The sequence below is a fragment of the Centropristis striata genome, chromosome 9, assembly GCF_030273125.1.
Source record: "Centropristis striata isolate RG_2023a ecotype Rhode Island chromosome 9, C.striata_1.0, whole genome shotgun sequence".
Lineage (NCBI taxonomy): Eukaryota > Metazoa > Chordata > Actinopteri > Perciformes > Serranidae > Centropristis > Centropristis striata.
In genome coordinates this window covers 17,641,483-17,663,816 of record NC_081525.1, presented here as the reverse complement: position 1 = coordinate 17,663,816, position 22,334 = coordinate 17,641,483, and the positions used below count along the sequence as shown (strand labels likewise).

General features: G+C 39.7%; 2 protein-coding genes across 2 annotated transcripts in view; one reads left to right on the top strand and one right to left on the bottom strand.

The window, feature by feature from the left end:
* The window catches only part of slc9a7 (solute carrier family 9 member 7), a 41,187-nt gene extending 28,285 nt beyond the window's left edge, over positions 1-12,902 (top strand). Inside the window, exons 13-16 of the mRNA XM_059340616.1 lie at positions 414-477; positions 1,477-1,559; positions 3,795-3,900; positions 7,896-12,902. Coding sequence (XP_059196599.1) covers positions 414-477; positions 1,477-1,559; positions 3,795-3,900; positions 7,896-8,159 — 517 coding nt within the window. The 3' untranslated portion in view covers positions 8,160-12,902. The remainder of the gene's footprint in view (positions 1-413; positions 478-1,476; positions 1,560-3,794; positions 3,901-7,895) is intronic.
* A 599-nt stretch (positions 12,903-13,501) lies between these two features.
* On the bottom strand, positions 13,502-22,329 carry chst7 (carbohydrate (N-acetylglucosamine 6-O) sulfotransferase 7). The gene is made up of 2 exons (XM_059341261.1): positions 20,593-22,329; positions 13,502-16,316 (listed from the first exon to the last, which is right to left on the bottom strand). The coding sequence occupies exon 1, from the start codon at positions 21,892-21,894 to the stop codon at positions 20,623-20,625; it is 1,272 nt and encodes a 423-aa protein (XP_059197244.1). The 5' UTR covers positions 21,895-22,329; the 3' UTR covers positions 13,502-16,316; positions 20,593-20,622.
* Between the last annotated feature and the right edge of the window lie 5 nt (positions 22,330-22,334).

Sequence of the window (22,334 nt, the reverse complement as noted above, 5' to 3'; positions counted from 1 at the left end):
TTAAATTAAACTCTTATAAACTATTTTTGTTGTACAACCTGTGATATATCTCACGGTTTCTGTCTGTGTCTGCATTGGGTTAAATGCTCATTTGCAGTGTTTTTCAGACACTAAAAAGATCTAGCCGCCATCACTTTGATGTGTGGGCTTTTAAACACCCCTTGTGACATGTTTTTTGCAGCCACAAAGAGAACAGATCTGCATTCTGCAAGTGTAGTGGCCACAAAAAGATTGTTCAAAGCAAATAGTCATGTCAAAAGGTCACAAGTGGGGGAAATTACAGGGGTAGGGAAAAAATCTGCATATTACCATTTAACCAAATATGAGCCATGTTACAGTTTTTGCAGTGATTTTGTTACTTCAGAGATAAATTGCATTTCATGTGGTGTCTCTACTTTCCTCCTGTGTTTCAGGGTTGGTGTGGACCCAGATCAAGATTCGCAGCCCTGTGGAGACAGCTTCCAGGTCTTACAGGGGGTAAGGACGACTTATTTATTACAACCCAGATTCCAATAAATGTTGAGATAAGATGAGATAAAATAAGATAGAACTGTATTCTGGTTTCAGAGTGCTTCAAAGCTACAAAAACAATCACAATATAGGATAATACAGGATAACGAAAGCAATGAAGAAAACAATATATAACATATATAATATATATATATATATATATATATATATATATATTATATAAATATAGCAATATACAAATTGAAATAAATTGTCTAAGGAGTAAAGTGAGTACAGTGCAGATGACATCAAAGTCAAAGTCCGCTTTATTGTCAATTTCTTCACATGTAACAGACATACAAAGGAATTGAAATGATGTTTCTAACTGTCCCATGGTCAAGACAAGACATTTCTAGCACTTACAGTAAACAGTAAAGTAAAGTCAAGTGCACAGCACAAACAAAGACAAACTTATCCTAACACTAAAGTAGACAATAAATGAAGTGCACAGTAGATGAAGACATTTAAACATAAACAAATAAGCGAATCGGAGGCCACAGTGTAAAAGTAGCAGCAAAGTTATGTATGAGTTAAAAAGTTGTAATAGTGCAAGACAGTCAATATTTGCAATATATAGTCCATGGTGTTGAAAATTGTATTGCGCATGATATTATATTAGTCAGTCCAATATGTTAGCTTTCCTCTCAGCAGAAAGGGGAAGACTTGTACATTGTTATAGATGCTGCGTAAATGGTTCTACTTCCTCTATTTTACATTGATGCGGAGCACAGTCAGCAACTCTGAACAAATGGAAAAAGTTCAATTCGTCAGATATAAATGACACATTTTTGGGAGTTACTATAAAATACGTTGATATGATTTAAGATGAGAAACAAAATGGAACAAAAGAACCACATTATCTGGATGATTTTTTAGCCTGATAACAATATGTTAGCCTGGATCCAGATCTTTTTATGCAGCAAATCTTCAATAAACATGTTGAATTTTTTTCATGTTTTCCTCCAGGATGGGCCCCAGGCTGAAGGACAAAGTAAAACCAAACAGGAGAGTGCGTGGCTCTTCAGACTGTGGTACACCTTTGATCACAAGTATCCTTTCTGTACCCTGCTTTACAGAACCACAGAAAGTATTATCGATTGCTTTCAAAGGGATAGTTTTTTAAATAGGTTTTGTATGAGCATCTCAGCCACATTCAGTGTGTTATCTACAGATGGCTGTCAGCATTGCCCCAGTTTGGAGAAGCAGGCAAGAGGACTGGCACAGGAGCTAAGCAATGTGCTGCTGTGGACATGGGGCAGAAGCGAAACGTATTTAAGCAACCTAAAGTTTTTGTACCGCTTTGCCTTGCCGCCAGACAGCCTTTTCTGACAGTGAAATTAAGCGGTTATCTATGCTCTATTCAAAGCCACCAGAGTGACGAGGACAGTAATTTTACCTCACAGAAGACAGCTGGTCTACCGCTGCCTTAGGGCCTGTTTATGGCTGGTGACGATCTGGACATAAAATGCAAAAGTGGCGTTGTGTTCTCACTTTTTATTCTGCGTTTAGACGAGCGTCTTTGGGGGGAATTCTGCGTCCATACGGTGACACAAAAGTCTGTGAAATTTGATGTAGTATGCAGGCCAGGTGGCTAGGTGGTACTGTGAAGCACTGCCACAAAACACCTCCAAGAGCTTGCAAAGACACTTCTCTTCACTCCTACTTCTCTTCCTAGTAGCGTGGAAAAACATGGCGAAGAAACAAAGTAAGACAGACAATTTGCTATATTATCCGTGATAATTCTGCTTAACTGCTGAAATGACTCCTGGATAGTTATCAGAGCGGCTAGCGCAACTTGAATGTCTGACTGATGGAAATAGTCCAACATGTTTGTTGTAGTTTGCCTGGACTGCACATGGATGTTACGTAAATGCGTACATGACGAGAGCCAGCATGAGCTGATCAGAGCACATGTTTGCGTTGATAACCCTTTAGATGGAAACGCAATGGTGAAGCATTTTTAAGATTTCCACTCTGGAGGGTGGTTTCATTTTTTTTTGCCCCAAAAACGCCGTCACCGTCTAAACGAAAGGCATATCTGATCAAATATTTTGTCATTTTCACCCGAGAGTGTTGTCGTGTGAACAGGCCCTTAGTTTGTTTGTGTTACAGTGTGACTCAGGTGAATCTGAGCTAACCCTTTAAAACACCAAAGTCACACAAACAAACAAACTGATTGAGCCAACAGTGGTACTCCCATGTTTTGCGAGTAGTAATTAGTGTTTTCAGAAGATGTTTGTTGCTGATTCCTCCCCAGGTGGCTGATTGTGTATGTGCTGTTGACGTAGCAGCTGTGTTATACAGTGGAGACTTTCTCCCTGGTGACAAGTGCTTGACGTAGCTGAAAGTGAGCAGGGTGGAGTTCTCCAAGCACTACAGAGGCTGAGGTAAACATGCGTGTCACAGAGTTAGGTACAGGGAGAGTAGGGACTTTATTTCTGTGTGATGGACTGCTGATTTCAGCATGTTTGATTTCTATTCAAACAAACATATTGTGACTAGGAGGTGACTGCCTCTCTCCCCAAAGAGACTGGTAACTGGACCAGTTGAACAGGGCATCGGGTTTTCCCATAATGCACTACAGCCTGACTAATTACAAACATGAGAACTCTGTGCTTCACTGCTGCCAAACATCAGAAAATGACATTACCCTCAGCTGTTCCCAAAAAGATTTAAACTCCAAATATATCCTGCTGGCAGACATCCTCAACATCATTAAATAATAACTCATCATTTGAAATGTGTTTATGGAGGGTTACTGCAGCAGGAGAAGCTCTTGTAGGAAATGACTGACTGTTTAAACAGTTTGTACTGGAATTAGGCTTCTGCAAACTGTGTTATCACATTATGGTTCCACTTTCTACTTAAAGGTCTATCTAAGGGCATCTAATGGCTTTATAAAAGGTTAATAATTCATTTACATTTGTAGTTCAGTGAAATCATTTAAATAAGAGCAATGTTTGGGTTGCCAGGTTGTGGAAAATCCTTCCCCAACATGACACTTTAATGTGGCGTTATGTCTTTAATTCATCAGCAATGAAAGAAGTGAATTGTGGAGAGTTTTTCACAACCTGGCAACCCAAAAGTCCTTTACCATGGCGTATCTATAAAGCATTTAAACGATGTATTAACATTTAATGAAGGCATTAGTTAAAGCTTATAAATCCTTTATCAAGGGTGCCATATTACAAAGTGGTACAGATATATGAACTGTACTCACAGTCTTTCTTACTGATAATAACTGTTGAGCTCTCTTGAGGTAATTTTCCTTAATAACTGCCCAGTTACCTGAAGCCTATTCTGACGCACAGCGGTCCGCCTCTCACCTCCACTCTGCCAGCTTACTGTGGGCCGTTGGCAAGCTGTCTGACCAGCCCCCAGGCATACGAGGTGAGTGTCCACATGCACTAAAAAACAGCAGGCACACAGAAAATACACAGTGACACTCCTGCATGACCAGTGATCTGTGAAACATGCATGTTCACCATGGAGAAACAGTAAAAACAACAACACAACTATTTAATGAATGTTGTCCGAATTTATAGGAACAGTTGGAACATTTTGCAAAATACACTTATTCACTATGAGAAGATTGATACCACTGCTTGGTACAGTAGGAGTAGGAATAGTTGTGGTAGTAGTATTAGTAGTAATATAAGTAGTATCAGTAGTAGTTGTAGTAGTAGTAGTAATAACAGAAGTAGCTGTAGTAGTAGTAGTAGTAGTTATAGTAGTAGTAGTAGTACTAGTAGTTGCAGTAATTGTAGTAGCAGGAGTAGCAGTAGGAGTAGAAATGGTAGTCTTATTAGTATTAGTAGAAATAGAAGTAGTAGTAGTAGTAGCAGTAGTATGAGTATTAGCAGTAATATTCGTATAAGTAATAGAGGTAGTAGCTGTAGTAGTAGTAGGAGTAATAGCAATAGTGGTAGTGGTGGTTGTAGTGTCAGTAGGAGTAGTTGTGGTAGTGGTAGTGGTAGTAGAAATAGAAGTAGCAGCAGTAGTGGTAGTAGAATTTGTATTAGTAGTAATAGAAGTAGTAGCTGTAGTAGTAGGAGTAATAGCAATAGTGGTAGTAGTAGTTGCAATATCAGTAGTAGTAGTAGGAGTAGTTGTGGTAGTAGAATTCATATTAGTATATAGAAGTAGTTGTAGTAGTGGCAGTAGTATGAGTAGTAGCAGTAATAGAAGTAGTAGCTATAGTCGTAGTAGTAGTAGGAGTAATAGCAATAGTGGTAATAGTAGTTGTAGTAGCAGTAGGAGTAGTAGTAGTGGTAGTATTATTAGTATTAGTAGAAAAAGAAGTAGTATCAGTAGTTGTAGTAGCAGTAGCAGGAGTAGTAGTGGTAGTAGAATTCATATTAGTAGTAATAGAAGTAGAAGTTGTAGTAGTAGTAGTAGTAATTGCAATAATAGTAGTAGTCAGTTATAGCCAGTTAGCTAAGCCCAAGAGTATACATGTAGCTACAGCCAGCAGCCAGTTTAGCACAACCACTTAAACAGAGGGAAACAACTAGCCGGCATCTGCCCAGCGCTAAAAGTATCCATCTACCAGCACCTCTAGAGCTTACTAACACATTCATATTTGTTTGATTCCTACTAAAAATGAAGGCTTGTTTTTTTTGTTGGTGTTTTTAAAAAAACCTTTGGACAGAGCCAGGCTAGCTGTTTCCTGCTCTTTTCAGTCTTTCTGTTAAGCCAAGCTAACTGGTTTCTGGCTGTGTCTTCATATTTACCGGACAGAAATGATAGTGGTGGTAACTTTTTTCCCCTTTTTATTATATAGAAATATTTTTTTATGAAGTATCCTGAACTATAGGAGTAACATAATGTATCCAATCATATTTGAATTGGGTTTGACTAGCTTAAGTTGTCAAATCAAAACACAATCAACTGTAAGGCTAGTAATTAGTAAGCTAAGCTAACTGGTTTCTGGCTGTGGCTTCATATTTAGTGTGCAGAAATGTGAGTGGTAACTGTTTCCCTTTCTATTATATAGAAATATTAGCATTTTAGCTAGTAGTTAGCATGAAAAATATCATGGAGGTATGTCTTTTGATCCAAATTTGTGATTGGGATGGAACCCTGGCTAATGTTGCTCAAACATGCTTTTTAGCATATTTTGTTGGTGATAAAATAGTAAAAGCTTGAAGTGAGATATTTTTAAAATTAGCCATAACAAAGCAGGGATTTCTCTTTTTCTTTGTTCAGATTGTTGATTTGTCCTGATTCTGGCGCCTCAGAAAGGCTCTTTGTGAATACTGACATTTTTCTCTCTCAGGAGAATTGTAATACCAACAAAGTATTCTCAGTGCTTGCCAGTAAACACAAAAAAAACACCAAGGCCTTCAGCAAAAGAGAAAATGGACAGTCGAGAAGCCTTTATGCATTCAAAGGGCACAAAAGTCTCTTTTCAGCACCGCCTCAATGATGATCGCTGTTCTGAAAGACACTGCACTCTGATATTTGAAACACAAAAACAACTATTGACGGCACGGTCACACTTGGATCCTCTCTGGCAAATTCCCCTTTTCATTTCATGTGAAATACTTTGACATGGAGGCTTTTGGATTTTATACTCTCCTTTCACAGTCACCTAAAGAGCCTGTTGAGTTAGAAAATTCAAACTGTATTTGTGTAGTGTAAAGTAGACACAGATTGTCTGTCACTTCAATTTTATTCTCTGAAAGTTTAGTAGTTCTTGAATGTTTTCCTCTGCTGGTTTGTTGCTGTTGGTTTGCCAGCTGCCTGCCGGGCAAGCAATGAATTTAGGTGGTTGTTCGTATAATCAGGAGCGTCCAGGGCTCTGTGCTGCCAAGTGGGGGTTGACAGGATTAAATAAAGCCCCTTGCCTGGTTTCCTCTATGGTTATGGATATTATGAAATGGGGAGGGAATAAAATGTTCCACAAACAGGAGAACTTTGGTTCCTATTAACTACAAATTGTATAACATTTAAAAGGTGGTTATAGAACATACTTTTTTCGGGTTATATAGATTTGAAAGCTAACTAACCACAACCCTAAATGCAACTGTCATTTTTTTTATTAGTTTAGATATTTTACTGTGTTGTCATTATCGGGGGTGGGCAGTGATGGCACCTTTTATGGCATTGACATTGGGAGTGAATATTTTCTGTTCCGCACACTAATTGATAATACAGTAACAGGAACCAATTGTATTTTTTCTTGTTTTAGGAAGAATAAATGGTTGAATGCATTTCTTTGAAGTCGGATGTAATTATATCCGTCACGGTGTTCTCTCGTGTTTAGTTCCTCACAGCTTTCATAGACTGCCATAGGCCTATAACTGCTATAGTAATAACTCTGTTTAATTTTATACTACAAAATGCTGCCTAAAGGAGGGAGGAGAAGTGTGGCAATATAATGTGCTTTTCTTGTTTCATATACCATGAAAAGACAAAATCAACAGTGTCTCTATCTCTTAATTATTCCTGACTGCCTATGACACACAGCCTTAAGCCCATTGTCTCCTACATAAATACATAAAATATACACTTTCATCATACACTACTCAAACATCAATAAATAGTTCATATGTTGAGGACTATTTTCAGCTGCGGATGAATACATATTTGGTGTTCTAGTAGTGAGTATTGATGGCTGCAGGGTGGTGTATGTGGGGGATCAGCTGAAAATGAAAATTCATGGTAATGAGATAACATTTCTGTAGAATTTTACATTTGAAATGATAATGAATCTAAATATGTTTATACTTAACTTGTTTGTAACAGTGATGTCAGTACTTTTATTTAAAAAGTAGCCATAATGTTTTTTTTAACTACATAAAGAGTTTTTTCTCTAATTCCCCACCCGGATGATTGTCAGACAGAAAGGGTTATGTAATTTTTTTTCTTTTTGTTTGATCCCTTCATCTGGGTAATCCCTGTTGACCCGATGTTAACTCATCCTGTTTCCCCCGGGGACATAGGCAGACTATTGATTTTCAGCCAGTCAATTAAAGCTGTGAGAACCTCATACTACAGTTTTAGACCTATTCATTATTTACCCAGCTTGCAATGTGTGCTTTTAATTTTCTACCAATTCTTGTCTGTTTTGCAACTGTCAGTCCATAAACTCTTTCACTGTCAGGTTGGCTAGCCTGTGGTTTCCTGTTTCTTTTCAATTTTTTACCCTTGCTTTAATAGATTTGCTGCAGAACAGGCCACTAAGTGAAAGTCTCCTCCCTTCTCTTCTGTTAATCCACAGTGTCCCTTATGAGCCTTTGCACTGTCAATGTCAGTCTGTTCACCTGTTCACACCACATGTCCCCACTGTGCGTCTTACATCTGTGTATGTGTGTCACCCCCCCCCTCCTCTCCCCGGTCTCCATCCCTCCCCTTATGTTCCACTGTGGATGTGTTTTCAGAACCACGAGCAGCTGAGAGACCATGACTCTGACCTCCTCCGCAACGATGGTGACCTGACCTTCACGTTCGGTGACACTGCCATCACAGCCAATGGCGCGTCAGGCGGCGGGGGGGAAGCAGCCGGAGGGTCGGGCTGGAGCGCGAATGGCAAAAGGAGCGGCAGCACCTCAGAGGAGGCGCTGGAGCGTGAGCTGGACTCCCGCGAGCAGGAGCTGCTGAGCCGAGGCACGCGCCTGGTTTTCCCCATCGAGGATCACATCTGACATCCCTCCTTTTCGCCAGCACCGCCAGCCTCCCTGACCTGACCCCCAGACTGCCTCGCCCTCAGATCTCCCCCACATCTTGCGGGCAGAGTCCTTCAGACATAAGACAGAGAGGAGATATGAGAGTAGACAAGAGGGGAGAGTTCAGAGCAACTCTGAGCTCCCTCCAGGCCCCGGGAGTAGAGCTCAGTGAACATTTCATCCTCATTACAGAGCTGGAGTTAATTCTCCAGGAGACATGCGTCCTCTAGAGCGTCAGGAGATCAACTCTCCATGCTGTTCTATTGAGATTCAGTTTTACAGACGTTCCTCTACATAAACAAGAGGGAAACCTTTATGCAGGATATGAGGATGAAAAAAAAATTCCTCATGCTAGATTTAAACTGCACTTTTAGAACATGTGACATTGCGAGTTCAGCTGGAGTGGAAAAGAAGACAAAAAATTGCCTGGCAGCCCTTTCTCTCATCATGTGATCTGTTTCATGGTGAGCACTGAGAAAATGCCAAGCGGCTTCTTCGTCGCAATCACACCTCCCATCTATAGATGCTGAAATGAGACTTCACTTACTAACCAACTTTAATAGTTTATAGATCAAACAAGAGCTCTCTGGTATATTTGTACCATTCATCTGAAGCTGCTTAAAGGCCAGTGTTTATGTTTGTGAGGATGTCTTTTGTTCAACACAAAAGCATCTGTGTGGAGGAGAATTGTGGCATTTGAGGAGCACAGAGAGGGTCAGTGAGTGTGTTGCTCTCTCAGCCTCCACAGCCTGTCATGGGTGAAGTGACAGGGCTGAAGAATGTGAGCATGTAAATAGCTACAATTCAGAGCTTTGTTCCTCTCTAGTGGGACCGCTTCTTTCAGTGCATTACGTACCATGACTGTTACAAACAGCATCTGTGTATCAAGTATTTGAACTGGATCTTTTTCTGTGTAATTGGCTGATTTTCTTTACAGTGACATGAATGCGGAACTGATGCTAATTATACTGTACTACGGTGTACACTGTAATACAGTTGAAGAGCATTTTTAGCATTATAAAGTAAATAGGCCTTCATCATAATTTTGAACTCTTTGCAAAATTATATGTTGTCTACTAATTTTAAAAATATTTAAAATGATGCTTTGTATCCATTTATTAACAATTATTTTCATAATCAATTAATATGTTGATTTTCTTGATTAATCAAGAAGCTGTTTAGTCTACAAAATGTCAGAGAATAGTGTAAAAATTTACAAGAGCCCAACATGTTTGTTTGAATTGATTGTTTGTCCAACCAAAAGTCCAAAATCGAACAGTATTGAAAGGTTCCAACATTCTTCTTGAACTCCATTATTAAGTAAAATTCATTTATCAACGAAGAGTAAATTGATAAAGTGCTCGCACACAACCTCATCAAGCAGTGCTCACCCATTAGCTGCATCAGTAGTGTTTATACTCTTAAACAATGGTGCCTGTGGGTGATTTATCCTATATATTTACCACAAATCTATTGAAATTCTTAACACTGATACAAAGATTGTATAAAAGAAGTGGACGTAGCTACCTTGATATAACCCATTGGTTTGTGGACTAATGTTTTTGGCATTTTGGCCATCGTCATCTTGTTTTTTTGCTGCCAGAAGTGACCATATTTGGAGGAGAGGGTGGATCAAACAGAGTCCAGAGCCAATTACCCTAAGTATTACTAGACAAAGCTAACGCTAGATGGGTAGCTTGGTTAGCAAGGTTTAATTATGATTTACGTTTACTGTGATAATAATTGAAATACTAATTTTAACTGGCAAAAGCAGGCTTAAAAAAACTGTGTACTTACTGGAATATTTAACAGCCAAGTCCTTAGTGTCTTTTAGAACAGCCAAAAGCTGAAAAAGGCATTTTAAGGCAACAAAAATGTTACAAATAACTTTCATGACCACACCGTGGAAAAGAAAAACATACTGTGGAAGCAATGTGTCAATCATAAGGTAGCCACGCCCTAAATCATACCCTGCTTTATTGTCTATTTTACTGTAAATGGGACCATAATTTACAAAATGAACATCATGTTGTGATGAAAAGACTTGAAACTAGCCACTGAGACCATACACTCATTAGGAAAATGTTTACTGAGGTAATAAATCAAGTCAGAAGTTTGGTGAATTTCCCATTGACTTCTATATGATATAACTTCCTTTTGCTACCAGTGGAGTCGCCCCCTGCTGGTCATTAGAAAGAATGCAGATTTAAGCCACTTCCGCATTGGCTTCACTTCTCAGTCGTTGAGGCTATGCCAACTTCTTTTTTACAGTCTTTGCACTTAAAATGAGTTGAGTTGGTCTCACCAGTGAACGGGTCATTGTGGGATATTTTGCAATAATCTAGTGTCTCACCTGTTGTCCCTAAACCTTAACTCTTAGCTGTGATATTTGACAAAGTTTCTGGATTTGTGCTGACAATTTTGTTTAGATGAACTTCATAGTTCAAGTTCAAGTTAGAAAAATGAATCCCATCAAATCGACTGCCTTTGTAATAATGCAATACATCAGGGGGTTCTGATTTTTTCCCCTGTCTCCATTTGTTTGCCAAGCGAAACTATCCAGCTGCTGCCTGCTGGCTGTAGCTTTAGATTTAACGAACTACTGCTTTAAACAAATTGTGCAACACCACTTCACTTACACATGTGACAGTCACTGCACATAAATAATGGTTATACAGAGACTTCCCTAAACTCTGATGTCAAGAACCTGGATTGTCACCCATCCATTTGACAATGCAGTCCACTGACAATAAATGAGAACACATGTTCTATTTTTGCACTCTAATGATAAAAAGATTTGAGCCTCCTGCAGTTTCTGTTTTGGTACCATATTACTGCATGTTGTCTCTATGTTAGATAGATTACTGTGTTCAATGCATATGTAGCTTACGTATGACATCATTTCACCTGTTGCCATGTTCCTCCCTGCGACTGAGAGCAGATTTTAATTAGATAACAGACTCATTTGCAACATTTAAATCCTTGATACAAAGACAGTGACCCATTGTGTGAGTCCCTGTTTTGGCATTTTCCAGAACAGAATGCTTTTTTTCTACACGTGAATTATTCATCATTTATACTGCATCAGTTACTCTTATGTGACCTTCTAATTACATTCCCTCAATGTTTGTAGAGAACCCTTGAGAATTCCTCCTGCGCAGCATGATTACGAGGGAACATATTTCGTCATATTTCCCTCTCCACAAGAGGTTATATTTAGCTCTTATCCAATAAATGTAAATAGTAGCGTTTTAACTGGCTAGACTTCTGTGGGTTTTTAGAGCTGTACCCAGGTCCTTCAGGCTGGAGAAGCAGTTTGTCGAACCAACGGCTCACTCTGGGTGAACGAGCGTGGATGGATTACTAATTTGGCACAGGCCCACGGGCCCCAAGTGTCAGGGGGGCCCCCTCGCCACTCAAAGAGACACATACCAACTAGGAGGAGACTCAAAATGACCACTACAGAGATTCAAAACAGCTGCAAACAGACACAAAAAGACCTCCAAGACACTCGTATGGAAAGGGGCACAACAACCACAAAGAGACTCAAAGACACACAAAACCACCACAAAACAATGCATAATGACCACAGTAAGATGCATAATGACCACAAAGAGACACAAAACAACAACAAAGGAGGCTATGTATGTCCTGCCCCGATGTAGGAGGTGGTAGGGACTTTAGCATGCCCATTGTCTCATAATCTACCCCTGCGTATGAGGAAATGTTTCTGTTGTTTAATTTTCCAGAGCCTCACAAATTTAGTGTACCACGTCTAGACATCGGTACCACTCCCCGATTTAAATTCACCACACAGCACGTGTCGCCTTTTTGTTTTCTCCTTCGACTGCTCACAGTGGCTGCTGCTGCATTTATGTATGAGTACACACGGGCAGGTGTGAAAAGCTCGATTGTGTAAGGCGAGAAGCCCCACACAAGTTTCTATTGCTCACTGGGGACCTCCAAAGAGGAAATGGATCTTGTTATGTAAGCTGTTGCTGAGATGTATGCACTGAGGGGTCATTTAAAGTCGAGCTGCAGTGTGAAGTAATGTGGAGCTGTGCTCTCTGACTAACATCTCATTTCCCAGTGTGATGATTGCAGAACTTTTCTGTATCTAGGGCATTAAAAGAATTCACCATTTTGTCTCAACAAACCATTGCTGTTAGACTTGGACTAACACCATCTCTTCTGTGATATAAAAGGTTACACAGCCTCAAGATACACCTCCTACATACAATAAAGCAAATCATGTCTCAAAATAACACACAAAACTGTGATTTTTTTTAATCATATATGTTGAGAATTTCCTTATAATTCCAGTTATATCTACTAACATAAGTGCAGTAAAAGACAGAACTCAAATTGGTTACATCCAGGACAAACTGTCTAGACAGTTTCTCTTTGAGTCGTGGGAGCACTTTATGGACAGCAACATCATGGACGAGTTAAGTGGTTGCTGCAGGCAAATAAATGAGTTTGGCACTTTACCTCAAGCAGAGGACACTCGTGGGACTCTTGTATAACCTTCATGTGCACTCTATCTCCAGACTGTTGTGCTGTCAGTTGTCTTGCTGGCTATATTTACATGCTCTCTGTACCTGAGAAATATGAGATGTAGCTCAACTGTTAATATGTGCACCTGTTGTTTCTAGTATCAACTGGCTGCCTACCATGGCTTGCATGTCAACATGTTAATAAAAATTGTCAAATTATGAGCCACACAGTTGTGTTGATTTCGAGTCAAATGAGCCATTACAGGAAGTTTGCATTATGTTTAAGGGTTTAGTGACATATGTTATTTAGTCATGCACGTAGATGGGGGGTCTCATGAAAATGACTTTGGTTATTATCAAGAAAACCATGGAAAATGGCTAGATATCAGCTCTTAGATTAAACTCTTATGAGCTATTTTTGTTATTATATTTGTCCAAACAAAATGTACCTTTAGTTGTACCAGGCATTAAAATGAACAAGAAATTGAAGAAAACCAGGGTGGTCTAATCATTTTTTCCATGACTGTAGAGAGTCCGGCGTTTGTGTGCTACAGCTAATGGTGCGTTTCGAGGTGTACATGAATGTCAGAATTTCCAAGCTCCAAGTCAAAATTTTAATCAGAACCCCTTCGAAGTCAGATCTCCAACTCGGAAAGTCTTTTTAGGCCTCTTTAGGTGAATAGATTTTATTTATTATATAATGTAATTTTAATACATCTGTGCCCCTGTATTTAGTTAGATTGCCTTCATACTCATTGACTTCTTCTTCTGCGTTTTTTTTATTTTTTTTTGCTCAACTGTATCTGAAAAGCCATTTATATAAACACAATGCTGTGTTGTTATAGATACAAGTTATTTATATTTGAATTAAATAAATAAAACCCTCTAGGCATCCTTTTGATGTTTATCTCAGCCAGTATGCAAACTCATTTCAAATTGCGTTTCAAACGCATTGTACCCTTCAGAACATGCCGGAGGGGGAAGACTCAAGGTGCCGCAATAACCAACCATGGCCTGAAGCCCTAACAAAATGTCTGTTTATAGCTTAAACTATTAGATTTAAACATATCATGTGATTATTTTAGTGCTCCGTCTACCAAGTTGGCTGTTAGCAAGCTAATGTTAGCTATGTGTTAGCAAGCTAAGGCGCTTAATACTGCAGAGCTTTCTGGATTATCCACATTTCACTACAACACAAGTAACACAGTGTCAAATGCTTTAGCTTAATTTACAGAAATGTAGTTAGCCTATAACTGACTTTGGATATATGACTTTGTGACAAAATGCACTGCAGACATAAGTAAAGTTTAATATTCTGAGTTTCAGGATTGCACAGTTTCCCTCATTGTAACTGCTGATGTCTCACATCTGTTTACACTTTTATCCTCTTTAAAATTCAGTTTTTCAGTTTGTCAGATTTTTAAAACGTAGTTATGGGCATTGGTGGAAAGTAACTTAGTACATTGACTCAAGTACTGTGTTTAAGTAAAATTTTGAGGTACTTCACTTGAGTATTTTCATTTTATGCATCTTTTTACTTCTACTCCACTAAATTTTTAGGCCAATATTGTACTTTTTACTCCATATATAAAGTAATAAATGAGCCCTATCTTTACAAAATTAAAACACTGTTTACATAAGAGCATCAATACAAATAATGTAGTAATATTTTTAGAATATTTAAAACAATCTGAGTGGGTCCATTCTTCATAATGAGCACTTTTCCTTTTGATACTTTAAGTACATTTTGATGCTGATACTTTTGTACTTTTACTTCAGTAAGTTTTGAATGCAGGACTTTTACTTGTAGTGGAGTAATTTCACAGTGTTGTATTAGTACTTTTACATAAGTAAGGGATCTCAATACTTTTTCCACCACTGGTTATGGGTCATTTACCCTGTTGATAGTGCATTTCACCACACAGCAGCTTCCAGACATGTTTGTGTTGTTTGCTAACAGATGGAATTGTCAATGAGGCTCCTTCAATACAAAGTTAATGGAGAGAGATGGATTGTTTTCACAGTCCGGTGGGCGTGGGGCTTGAGTGCGCTCTCTCTCTACGAGTCTGTGATCTCCGTCCATTGCAACAGTTTTTCAAACGCAGAATCCCAGTTCAGGTATGGGTAGGTTAACTTTAAATTTAGGTGTAAAGCTGGTAACTATGGTAGCTCCATCTACCTTTTGTTCACTCTGGGGGCAGACTGGGTGCGACAGTGACTCACTGTCGCCTCTTGAGGTGACAGGTGGTAATACAGAATAGGACGGACCAGGGCTACCTGGTTAGCATGCTAACTCCAGTAAATATCTTTACATTTATATATTTATTATTAAAACAATACATATGTGTCTTTAATATAATGTAAAAACTGTTACTTACTTACTTACCAATACATTCTGTTGATAATGTTTTTTTTATATTTTCAACTAAAAGAATGGCCGTATCTTACACATTGCACCTTTAAGAATAATTATATAGTAGAAATAGCCACTATTCTTGCTGAAGGTTTTCAGTATTAAATTGAGATGGTTTCATAACCAATTAGAAAACTCTTTGTAGTTCCTTTACAGTGACGTGGTTCTAACGTCCTCTAAATACCCTTCCAATCAGCATCAACGTGCACAGCAATCACACACATTTTCCTTTTTCTCTAGTTTTCACTAACTCTTTATTGAGGTCAGTTAATCTTAAAGTTATTTCTTTCTTTAGCAAGAGAACTTCTTCAGGTATTCCATCCAGAACAATTATTACAGAACCAACTTCTAAAGTTGAACATGTGGATGCTGGTAAACTTTTAAGCCCCTCCTCCTCAACACATCCTTACCCAGAGGAACGTCACAGCATTTTACAAATATTTTAGACAAAAACTATAAACAGTAGCAATGTATGAATCAGTACCGTCTGTTGTGTTTATGAAAACGTACTAAAAAGTTCATTGGCAGAGGACAGAGGCAGCTTTCCAAGACAAGTCCGTGGGATATTAGAAAATTTCACACCCATGTGAGTGTTTTGTCAGTGGGGCGCTGCAGCTGTCTGGATTCCTGAGGGGGCTGGGGGTGGAACAATCGTTCCTCAGTCAGGCCTCTTTCTAGAAAATACTGTAGTTTCTTCTTTCAGAGCTCTACATTGGCATTGTTAGCGAGCCGACTGCCGTTACGGATCAGTAATGCTCAAGATTACCGCCACTCTTACGCCGGACGGATAAGCCACGCAGGTGAGGGTGAACCGGATGCCGCCACCCAGGATCCTGGCAGTCGTCTCCCAAGAAGCACCCATCTCAGGCTTTTTATGGCACTCGCCTGCAGGGGATTTGAGGAGGGATTAGTGCTACTAAAAGGACACAAGGATAGAGGCCGGCCAGTGGAACGGCCTCCTCTCCCTCGTCTTGTTTACTCCACATTCTGTCTATCTGCACGGACCCCGCTGGTGTTAAGCATGTAACACTGTAAAAATAAGCTGCCTTCCCCCAGTTTCATCAGTCTGATTGGCTGCTCTTTCCACTTGGATTTTCTCCAGTTCATCGACCCTCCTCAGCAGAAGGAAAACAACCCAAGAGCCACGCTCACAAGCTCCCAGTGGACCACATTCCAGCTGCTTGTTTTGTTACTCCACCTTTTGCCCTCACGTTGGATAGCAGGCCCCTGGAAGAGAGAAAAAAAAGTCAGCTGAGGATTAAAATAAAACCTTTAAGTTATGATGCACTGTAGTAGAACCTTATTGGAGAATATCCTGAGAATAACTTAGTTTTCCAGTTACATTGGCACACAACAGAAAGTAACATCTTCACTGTAAAATAGAAGGGAAGAAGATGCAAACACAAAGGTCGACTAAACAGGATGAGGTGGAATGGTTGATAAGCAGTTGTTGAGTCTAAATATAAATGGTGAAACTCCCCTGAATTAAAATAGCACTAATTAGAACAAAAAGAGGAAATAAGAGTGGGCGAGCCAATCACAAGATAATTAAATATGCACAAACTTAACAGTATAAAAAGAAGCTGGACAAAAGATAGTTGAACTGTTTTGACCATAATCCTTGTCAATTGGATCTGTATTGTTTTTACTATTCATTAAATCATGCATAGGACTGATTTTCTACCAAAGCAGCTGCTAGAGGTGGTGGTGGTGGTGGTGGGTCGATACAGTATAGTATTGCGATATTTTGCGTGACGATATTATATTGATTCATGGCTGCCAAGTATCAATGTTTAGGTTCCGGCAAGCAGTCAGTATTTTCACCTTTTTTTACCCCAAGGCCGTAGCGGGCTCACTTTCAGGAATATACTGGAGATATTGGTATCATATGAAACTAGAAGATCAAAGGAATCTATAGGCATCAGGGTATCATGTCGAGAAGTTGTCTAAATAACGCTTTTTAATGTTTCATTCAAAAAAAATCAGAGCAGTGAAGCTTAAAGTTTAGCAAAGTTTGAGAAAATGCTGCAGTTGTTGTTGTCCATACATGTTTGAGATCAGTTCAGTTCAGTTTGACTGAATACTTTGTTGGTCAGTCTGTGGGTTTGACTGTCATTATGGAGGAATAAGAAGACTGAAGTGAGATGAATAGACTGAAAATTTTCTCTTATTTGACGAAATAAGTCTTGATTGAATTTAATTTTTTGTACACAAAATGCAGTTAAATGGCAATATGGTGTATCACAACACACACCACATCACAAAATGCTTAAAATCGCAATAATATATAGTGACTCAAGTATCGGGATAAAATCGTATCGTGGGGCCTCTGCTGACTCACACCTCTAGCTGCACACTGAAACACATGCATAAGGACTTCGAAGTACAGCTCTCAGTAGTGCAGAGTCAGGGTGGAGGCCATGAAACAAGGAGCACCCACTGCCTCCACCCTGTTTCTGCGCCGTGCTGGCGGCTTGCAGGCAGCCCAGCTGCTTGTGCGAGCTGGTGGTGACAGGCTGCTGGTAACCCTGGGAGCTCTATCCCGTCACGGACAGCCGTGCACAATGATCCCCTTCTTGACAGCAGAGTCTGAGGCCCAGTGACTCGCCGCCAGCCCCCTAGCTATCCATGAGAGGACGCAGCATTGCCAGAAAGAAAACAATGAGGCCTCTATTAAACAGCATCAGTGGGTCATTAAGGAGGCAGAAACATTTCTGTGACTGTCTCGCTCTGATAGCTATTAAAAAAAGATGTGTTATAGTGGTGGCACTCAAAATATCGTTTTTTAGCTGAACCACAGGGTGAAACTAACCGTTAGGATGAACAATGAATTGGAATTTTAGACTAGTGCAATATCTGCACTATAAACACTGTACAATATTTCCATAATTTAATTTATATGTGGAATATTCTCTGTGCAATGGTCCATATCCAACTGCTGACTGTCTACATTGTATATAATGTTCATAAAGTTTTTATTTTTGTTTTAATTGTTAATACTTTATTATATTTTTTACTTGTTTATTTGCTAAAACCTCTTATCTTTCTAGTATATACTGCTGTTAACTATTTATTGTTTTTTTTACTATCCAGTTTGCTGCTGCTCTTGACATTTCCCTGCTGTGGGACTAATAAAGGAAATCTTAATTTTAATCTGATCCAAATTGCAGGAGGTGCAATATTTGTTAAAGGCAAACTGTCAAAATCCCATTCTGATTCTAATAGTCAAAAGTCAATAGTCAAATCTGTTTCTACTTGAAAAAACTTTTAATTAAAAAAAAATAAAAAAATACTTCAGTAGAGATCCTGGCAAAAAAAATAAATATATATATATATCATGGTCTTTTTATATTTTTCATTCCCCCCCCGTTATCATGAATCATATAGCAATTGCAATGTCAGTCAAAAGTTTAATCATAATTCAATATTATATCTATTGTTTGGACAACAAAGTGATATTTGCTGATATCACAATGAGTTATTTTATCAAGTCACAAAAAACAACTAAAACATGATTCATGTTATCACTGAGCTCTTACAGGCATTTAAATTAAAAAGCAAAAAAACTATTTGTTTTAAAATAATTATTAAAAAAAACAACTTAAAGTGGGAATTTCAAAATAAAAATGTTTCTTAAAGATGAAAATATTTATCGATTTTGTCACGTTTGCATCAATTACAATAGATCTATTCAGATCTCTGTGTTGTTATCCCCCCACAGTCAAAATAATCTCAATTAAATATTTCTTCCAAATGGTGCAGCCCTATCTAACAGGATGCATTACCTAGCAAGGAAACTAAAAGGTATGCCTCCATATTAAAAAAGCTACAGCAAAACGGTGACATATTAATAGGTTATGAGTGTCAAGCTGTTATCTACAACAAAAGAGCAGAGTCCATTATTATCTGAACCACACAGTCAGCAGATAATGAGGCGGGCAAAAACAATCACAATCAACAGGTGGCATTTGTTTAAGACTGGATACTGTGTCAACAAAATCATATTCAATAAAACTTTTTAGAAGATCCACCGAGATGTTTTTAATGACATAAAAAGGATACTGTAGCTGCTATGAATTTTCCCTTTTCCCTTTTTAAAAATTGCAACATAAAGTAGGTGCACTGCATGCTTCACGTTTCCGTACCATCTTTGTATAAGTTGCATGTTGCACCATGAATGGCTTCCAGGCACATTCTGACTAATAAATCATGCTCATACACAGAGAAACTGTGTCTGTTCAGCAGATGAAAGTGAAAAAAGCCTTTTAAGTCTGAAACTGCTCTAGATTGCACAGAGAGAGCGAATAAGTAGAGAGTGCACCAAGTTTCCATCGAAACTCAAAAATCTCCACCACTGATGACAGAAATATGGGCACTGATTTTTAAAAATATTTTTAACTTGATCTAAAGTATTATTATTCACTGGTGTTTATTTTACATCTGATCTAACATTAATTGTGGCATTCTATCCACAGCCTTTGTGATCATTTTGAGTATTTATAAGGCTGGGTGATAATACAGTACGATCATTTATTGTCTTGGAATTGATTCATATTGTGACTAAATCATACATACTCAGTTAAGTCATCTTATTAATAATAACAAGCACAGGCTAACTCAAATACAAATGGTGGAGAATACTGTTGAGAGGTGCACTCCAAATAAACTGAGTAATGTTTTACACAGCAGTGGACAATAATTTGTTCATTGGTCCATTAATTCATTCAGCTTTATTGTTCATCTCCTGTGTATACAGTAATCCTCTATTCATGTGCATGCATGCACACATAGCCATTATATATCTGGATATATTCATATTTAAAGTTCTACTTAAAATGGTCTGTTCACTTTGTATTAAAGTTCTAAAATAAATTAGAAAAGTTTTAATTTCTCTCATTCACAAGGGTAAACATGTATTACCCTGTAGCTTTTATGGACTATTTATGTATTGAATTACCAGAAAATATGCTATGTTGTGAAATATAATTATGAAGATATGAAATAATCTATATTTCATGATAAAAGATTATGGCAATAACGCCCAGCCCTATCTATGTGTGTCTTGTCATTTCTTTATTGTAAAGCACTTTCTTGTATGAGAGGTGCTATACAAATAAAGTTTATTATTATCATTATTAAACTTTGCAGACATCATTCTGCACGGTCTAGGTCAAACCTCCCGGTGAACAGAGGGCCTTTAATGCAATAAATTAAACCGTGTTGTCATGTATGTCTGCAGCATCAAACGAAGAAAAGTGTGATCCACATCTGACGCTCTGTTTTCAATTTGCCTCAGTGAGCGGAGGTCAGAGGTCAGCCGCAGAGCTGAGCAGCAGACCCAGAGCCTGAAGGACGGTTTCTGTGAAACCACCAGCTTCCTGTACTGACAGAAGTGATGAGTGTGAACACAGAATATGTGTATGCACCTAGGCAGCTCTTCTGTTGTGTTTCACTGTCAACCTGAGTTCATTACCGTTAAATGAACACCCTTTGTGTGCCTCACCTCAATCCGTTGATTCCTCATGGCCCATCCTCATGTCGTTTTATCCACGTTGTTCTTCTCGTACCCCAGCTGCCTCATCACTTCACTGCAGTAAGCCTCCACTTGATTTATCTGCTCCACATTGAGTCGCTCCCTCCAGGCGTATATCGCCTCTTTTGCATCCCTCGATGATATCAGGAAGGGCCTGTCCGATGAATACCCCTGCCCGTGCGTCATGTTGAGCGCAAACTTCTCCAGAGCAGGGAAGCTGGACAGATTGGAGAAGTGGAAGAGCCTCTGGAGCTCCTCCATAGGATGCAGGACCAGATCCTCGTAGCGGATCCGAAGGTAGTTCCTCCTGACCCAGGGAGGCGCGTTCATCACCAGCAACATGTCGCTGAGCCAGTTGTCACAGATGAGCTCCATGGCACTGGAGACGTAACTCTCAGCCCGGTTCACCCTGTTGCTCGGCACCAGCAGCCGCTTGTACTTGTCGTTCTGCTTTTTACTCCTGAGCACCTGGATGCTCTCCTTCACTAGGGCCTGCTTGGACTTCAAGCGGGAGTTGTGCACGGCCCTCGGGTCTCTGAAGAGCTGAATGATCTGGAGGTTTACCGCCGGGTCTTTCATCAAAGGAACCAGCGTGCTGAGGTCCAAAACGCGGACTCCTTTGATCACCATCACTGGGTACTTTTTACACTCCTTCTCCAGCTCCCTGATGTCCCGCTTTTGGCACTTAGCGCACTGGTCCTCTTTTATCAGCCCGATTTCGTGCCGCTTGTGCGCATCACACAGCGGCTCCGAGCATATCACCTTGTTCATTTTCCAGCCGAATATGAACGACGTGGTGATGTTTTGAGAGCCGGCGTAAAGTTTAAGGACGGAGAAGTCGCAGCGGTAAAGCGCGTTCATCATGTCCCGCACTGCGCCCTGCAGGCTGCCCGCATCCCCCGGGTACAGAGCCTGCCATATGTGCCACATCGGCTCGTACAGGTAGAAAACATCGGGGTGCTGGTTGAACAACTCCCCCAAAAACGACGAGCCAGTCCTCCAGGTGGCATGCAGGTAGATGTGTATCCGAGACTGGCTGCGGTTGACGGCGTGCTCCGTCGCCTCGCTGCCGTTAACTTTGTAACCATTATTATCCCACAGCAGCGCCACCGTGTTCTCCAAATCTGGGCATCTGGGCTGTTGCTGCGGCAGTCCGTGTTTAGCGTCTTGAACGGATTTATCTCGGTAATCTAGCACGTAAGGGACCAGTAGAAGTAAACCTGTGTACGCCAGGATCAAAACCAAGTATTTCTTATGTAGCCTCCTCTTCATTTCCTTTCGCCGGGAGAGGGCTGGCTAGCTGCTTCTCGGGAGGGTCGGCACAGCGCTTAGTGAGCCCCGCTGCGCTCTCTACTAAAGTTATGTGTGCGAGAGGAAGGAGTGGGTAGGGGGGATTAACCACGCCCCATTAAAGACAAAACAGACAGATTATGTCGCTTTCCTCTTCACATATAGGCTACGTAGTAAAAACATGACTAAATAACTGTTTTAAAGCGTTAATTTGATGTAATTTATCCGTTAAGAGTAAAAAAACTACGAAGGATGCCGAGCGAGGAGGAGCGACGGTTTAATTGGAAATCTCAAAGAGCCTTGAAGGAAAGATGTCCCAACGGCTACTACTCACCGTAACGTTGCTGGAGTGCAATGCATCATGGGGGATGAATGAGAAATTAGCTGCTCCCTTTGAATAGTGTATTTTGTCGGTAGTTTAT